This window comes from Octopus bimaculoides, chromosome 4, assembly GCF_001194135.2.
Source record: "Octopus bimaculoides isolate UCB-OBI-ISO-001 chromosome 4, ASM119413v2, whole genome shotgun sequence".
In the NCBI taxonomy this organism is placed as follows: domain Eukaryota; kingdom Metazoa; phylum Mollusca; class Cephalopoda; order Octopoda; family Octopodidae; genus Octopus; species Octopus bimaculoides.
In genome coordinates, this window is record NC_068984.1 from 16,137,525 (window position 1) to 16,143,296 (window position 5,772).

The 5,772-nt window shown below is 36.6% G+C and overlaps 1 protein-coding gene across 1 annotated transcript in view; it reads right to left on the reverse strand.

The window, feature by feature from the left end:
- LOC106882604 (uncharacterized) overlaps positions 1-5,772 on the reverse strand; it is a 137,282-nt gene that overhangs the window by 116,771 nt on the left and 14,739 nt on the right. Inside the window, exons 8-11 of the mRNA XM_052966906.1 lie at positions 5,246-5,406; positions 3,772-3,903; positions 1,521-1,678; positions 904-1,020 (exon numbers count right to left, since the gene is read on the reverse strand). Coding sequence (XP_052822866.1) covers positions 904-1,020; positions 1,521-1,678; positions 3,772-3,903; positions 5,246-5,406 — 568 coding nt within the window. The remainder of the gene's footprint in view (positions 1-903; positions 1,021-1,520; positions 1,679-3,771; positions 3,904-5,245; positions 5,407-5,772) is intronic.

Consider the following 5,772-nt stretch of genomic DNA (forward strand, 5'->3'; position numbering starts at 1 on the left):
GGCCGCAGTCAAATGACTGAAACAAGTAAAAGAGTAAAAGCGTATATATATATATATATATGTATGTATATATATTTTTTGTTCTTTTTACTTGGTTCAGTCATTTGACTGCAGCCATGCTGGAGCACTGCCTTAAAATGAACGAATTGACCCCAGAACTTATTCTTTGTAAGCCTGGTACTTATTCTATTGATCTCTTTTGCTGAACCACTAAGTTACAGGGATGTAAACACACCAATATCGGTTGTCAGGCGATGGTGGTGGGGGGGACAAACACACAAACATATACATAATGAAGTGTAACTTAATAAACCAGTCACTAAACTGGCATGTTACAATATCCAGGGAGTTATGACATGGTCTTTTGACCTGTGAGAAATAACAGCCAAATCTCTCTCAAGTTACACTCTACCATTAAAAAAAAAAAATGGAAAAATTGGGTAATGTTGTCAATGGTATATTTCTCATCATTTAATGTCCATGTTCTATGTTGGCATTGTTTGGATGGTTTGAGAGGACTTAATAGATTCAAGGACATCATACTCCAATGTCTGTTTTGGCAGGAGTTTTACAACTTGAAACCCTTGCCATTTTCAACTGCTCACAACATTTACTGTGTGATTTTTTTCTATGCCACTGGTACAGTTGAAACCCCTCCCCCACCATCACCACCACCACCATGCAGTTAACAGGACTAAGAACCCTAGGAGAGGTTGGGGACAGCTTTATGCTTGGGGACAAGTCTGAAAAAATTATCAAGATGGTCATGGTTGGAATGCATTGATCATAGCTCTGCTTGCGCTGAGCTGACTTGGGAGCTGAACAACAACAACGACAACAACAATTAAAGCATGATTTCTTCTATGTTATATTTAAGGAAAAAGAAAATAATAATTACATTACCTGTACAATATTGTGAGGGAGTTTTTCATTCTGCCACACCCACCAGACATAGTCATGGGGCCGAATAGTGATAGCATGCTTCTCATAACCATCTTCTGTAATGTGTATTGTATGATTCTAGAAGAGAACATTCAGGAAAGTCAGTAAAATTTCATTACATTCATCACCACCACCACCAACACCACCGCCGACACCACCACTGACACTGCCACCAACACCGCCACTAACACCAGCGGCAGCAGAAGCAGCAGCAGCAGCAGCACCACCACCACCACCACCACCAAGCCATGTGCCTTCACACTCATGATTGATCCTTTTGTTACCCTATTTATTTTGAGATGCTCTGTGTTTTTTTCAATTAATTTTAAATATAACAAAGAATTTAGTAAAATAACATAGTTATCATTAAGCTAGTGTTAGGAACATAAATTGTGACTAAGGTTTGGTGGAAGATTTTAATTCAGAACTTTTGAAAACAAAACATTTGTACTCAGAGCCAGATCTGGTTTCAGCCAGGTTGGTATCGAAAGGGTTAAGGGATGTGTGGACTGATGATATGTTCTTGCTAAAACTTACCAGTGACAGCACAAGTGTTAAGGATATTTTAAATGCTTTACCTTTGGAGCAGGCTTAGCAATCACAGTGCAAGTGCTAACAATATCTTGAATACAGGTCACAGTATATGTATAAACACCAATTGTTGTTATACACACACAAATCAGTCCAACTTTGCTCAAAATCTCTTTGCTCTCTTCATCCATTTCGTCAGTTTTATCTGAAAATAAATAACAAAGAATTTAATCCTTTAGCATTTAAACTGACCATATTTGGCCCAAATATTTCACTCCTTTTATTTTCAAACTAACCAGATTCAGCTACTCATACCAAGCCTACAATCATCATCATAATCGTTATTAGTCGTTGCCCCCTCCTCCTCCTCCTCGTTATTGTCGTCGTTGTCGTCGTCATCATCATCATCATCATCACCATCATCATAGCCATATTCACTGCTATATTCATTACCATATTCATCATCAACCACCGCCACCGCCAGACAGACAAACAGACAGATAGATAGATAGAACGATAGACAGATACATAGAAAGAAAGAAAGAAAGATAGATACACATACATATGTGAGGGGCATCTTTCAGTTTCCATTAACCAAATCTACTAATAAATCTTCGGTCAGTTTAGTGCTATAGTAGAAAACACTTGCTGAAGGTGCTGTGTTGTGGGACCAAACCCCAAACCATATGGTTGTGATACAAACTTCTTAACCTCACATTATCATACATGTGCCTATTTCTTTCTTAAATAATTCTTGGTTCCAAAATAAAGTTGTTTGGTTTTTATCCTCAATAAAGCAATCTTAATTCTATAGAATATTCTTTAAAATCTATTCTTCAGACAAGACACAAAGTAAGCCTATTGATTTTTGGAATTCTAGCAATATATTTATATTTTTACCTTTATTTGTATTTGCATTTATTATTATTATTATTATTATTATTATTATTATTATTATTATTATTATTATTATTATTATCATCATCATCATCATCATCATCATCATCATCATCATCATTATTGTTATTATTATCTGCTCAGAAGACAAGAGACAAAATGGTTTGCTATTTTTGAAGTCTTCCTTGAAAAACAGTCTATATATTTTTAGTTCAATGTCAATAATTACATAAGGTAATGACATAAAAAAGCTACTAATTAAAATAAATCAAATTCATAAACGAACTCAGTATAATTAAAGAATGTGAAATCATCTTTGAAGTGAACCTTAGAAGAGATTTAAAATAACTGCTGAGCTGATTATGGCTAAGTGCAGCTTTTCAACTTTAGACAAGAATAAACAGGGGCATGGGATGTCAGTATGAAGTTCTCTTCACAACAGTATAATTCTGAGTTCAATCTCACTGTGTGGAATACACTGTCTAAATACCAATGTTGAGAAATTAGGCTTCTCAAAACCAGAAAAGAGAAAGCTGGCCTATGATAGTGGTGTATAACCAGCCCACTGATGAGTATCCTTCATTCATTGGACAATAAACTTTGCATGCGAAAACCTGTTGAGGCAAGTGAAGTCAAAATTGCTGACGTGGCCAATGACAGTACCGCCTGATTGACACCCGTGCCAGTGGAACGTTAAAAGCACCATCCGGGCGTGATCATTGCCAGGGCCACTGACTGGCTCCTGTGCCGGTGGCACATAAAAAGCACCATTCGAGCATGATCGTTGCTAGTGTTGCCTTACTGGCACCTGTGCCGGTGACACATGAAAAACATTTGAGTGTGGTCATTGCCAGTGCCGCCAGATTGGCTCCTGTGCAGGTGGCATGTAAAAAACACCATTTGAGCGTGGTCGTTGCCAGCCCACTTAACTGGCCCTCGTGCAGGTGGCATGTAAAAAGCACCCACTACACTTTTGGAGTGGTTGGTGTTTGGAAGGGCATCCAACTGTAGAAACTCTGCCAGATCAGATTGGAGTTTATTTATTGATAGTAAACCACAGCATAAATAGGTCAGAATTGGGCCTCAAAACCTTTGAGGCCTCTGGGCAACTGCTCAGAATGCTCATGCCTTAAGATGACAATGCTTGGCTAGTATTTTATTTTTTTGATCCTGGAAAGATAAAAGGCAAAGTTAACCACAGCAGGATCTGAACTCAGAATGCAAGGGATCATAACTTGATACCTGCAAGACAATTTGTCATGTTCTAATGATTTTTCTAATTCACTACAAATGACAATTACTAGCAGAGATTAGAAGTTTGTTGTGAATGTTTCACAGATGGAATTTATACATAGAAGAGTTTCATTAGTGATCTATAGTGAGAGGTGTTATATGACTTACCTATGCAACATAGTAACGGTTGCTTCACAACAGGGTTTATATATCTGTCTAATTCATTGAAGCTGCTTATTTTGTTGTCTTTGTCTATCCAGTTCCACCAGATTCGGTCATTTGTTTCTAATCGCAATAAATCTGGAAAACAAGTTAAATACAAATATCATTACCATTTCCTTAATTTGTCGCTGTTGTTTACCTTGGTTAGGCATGACTGAGAAAACCTTTGGCTGAAGACATTCTAGCCTGACAATAAAGTGGGTTTCTTTTGTCTTCTTTCAGATAAAGTGTAATCTAGAACTACATTATCAGATGAAGTGTGTTGTTGACACACATAATTCATTGACAGCAAATAATTTGTTTGCTGAATTCTATAAAGAGAAACCATGATTCTTTTTTTTTTTAGATTCATTAACCCAGGGATAGTTTTGATTGAGGATACACAACCAGGTTGAAACACAGGTGTTTCAAAGTTTCCTTATAGCAATGAATCAAGTGAATTGTCAATACCTGTCATCTGAAAAGAGAACATGTTCTCTGAAGGAGAAATGCAGCAATGACTGACACTGCCAGAATGTATTAACAATAAATATGTACATAATTGTTTTGAATTTTGTTGTTTTACATGTACATAATAATTTATTATATGTCTGGCAGATATCAACATGCATCAGCAAATAATTTGTTTGCTTAATTCTATAAAAAAAGAACCACAATTCATCAGCTTAGGAGTAGCTTCAATTGAAGAGACACAAAGAGGTTGAAACACAAGTGTTTCAAAGTCTCCTTATGGCAATGAGTCAAATGTGTCACCAACATGCATCATCTGAAAAAGAGAACATGTCCTCTGAAAAAGAAATACAATAGTAATTAACATATTCTTTTTCAAATCTGCCAGAAAGTATTAACAATGCATATGTACATCATTGTTTTGATTTTCATTGTTCTATGTGCACATGATAATTTGTTATATGTTTCGTAGATATCAACATGCACAAGGGGGCCATCATTCTTGTTTAGCTTCATTGATTAAGGAGTAGCTTTGACTGAAGAGACACAACCAGGTTGAAACATCGGTGTCTTAAAGTCCCCTTATATCAACGACTTGAGTTGCTGCCAGCATATATTGTCTGATAAGAAAAATCATTCTCTGAAAGTGAAATGCAACAGTAATTATAATATTCACATTCAAATCTGCTGGAACTCATAGAGAATGAACACACGTGTCATTGTTTTGATTCTCACTGTTCTACATGAGCAAGGTAATTTATTATCATTCTGTATTGACCACAAAATTTCCATCATCATCATCATCATCATCATCATCATCATCAACACCATCATTTAATGTCCTCTTTCCATGTCCTCTTTCCATGTTGGCATGCGTTGGCAGTTTGACAAGAGCTGGCAAGTCAGATGGCTGTGTCAAAATCTACTGTCTAAATTATATTTAAAAAAAGAAAAACAGCAAAAAACTCACCACAAATGAAACCAGTTTGGTTATTGACTTTAACATGATGATCTTTTGGTTTGGATTTGACGATTATTGTACCAATGATGTCAGCTGAAAATTGCTCGTTTTGATCCGAATAGTAATAAACTCCTGGTTTTGTAAATGTCTGAGCCATTAACCCTTGAGAACTGGAAAGAGAAAATTAAATTAGTGGCTTGTGATGCAGGGGTGGCTGTGTGGTAAGAAGTTTGCTTCCAAACCATGTGGTTTTAAGCTCAGTTTCACTTTTTTTGACATCTGAGGCAAATGTCTTCTATTACTATTAACTGGAGCCAACCAAGGCCTTGTAAATGGATTTGGTATAGGAGTGGCTGTGTGGTAAGTAGCTTGCTTACCAACCACATGGTTCATGGCTCATTTCTACTGTGTGGCACCTTTGGCAAATGTCTTCTCATATAGCCTCGGGCCGACCAAAGTCTTGTGAGTAGATTTGGTAGACGGAGACTGAAAGAAGCCCGTTGTATATATGTATATATATATATATATCATCATCA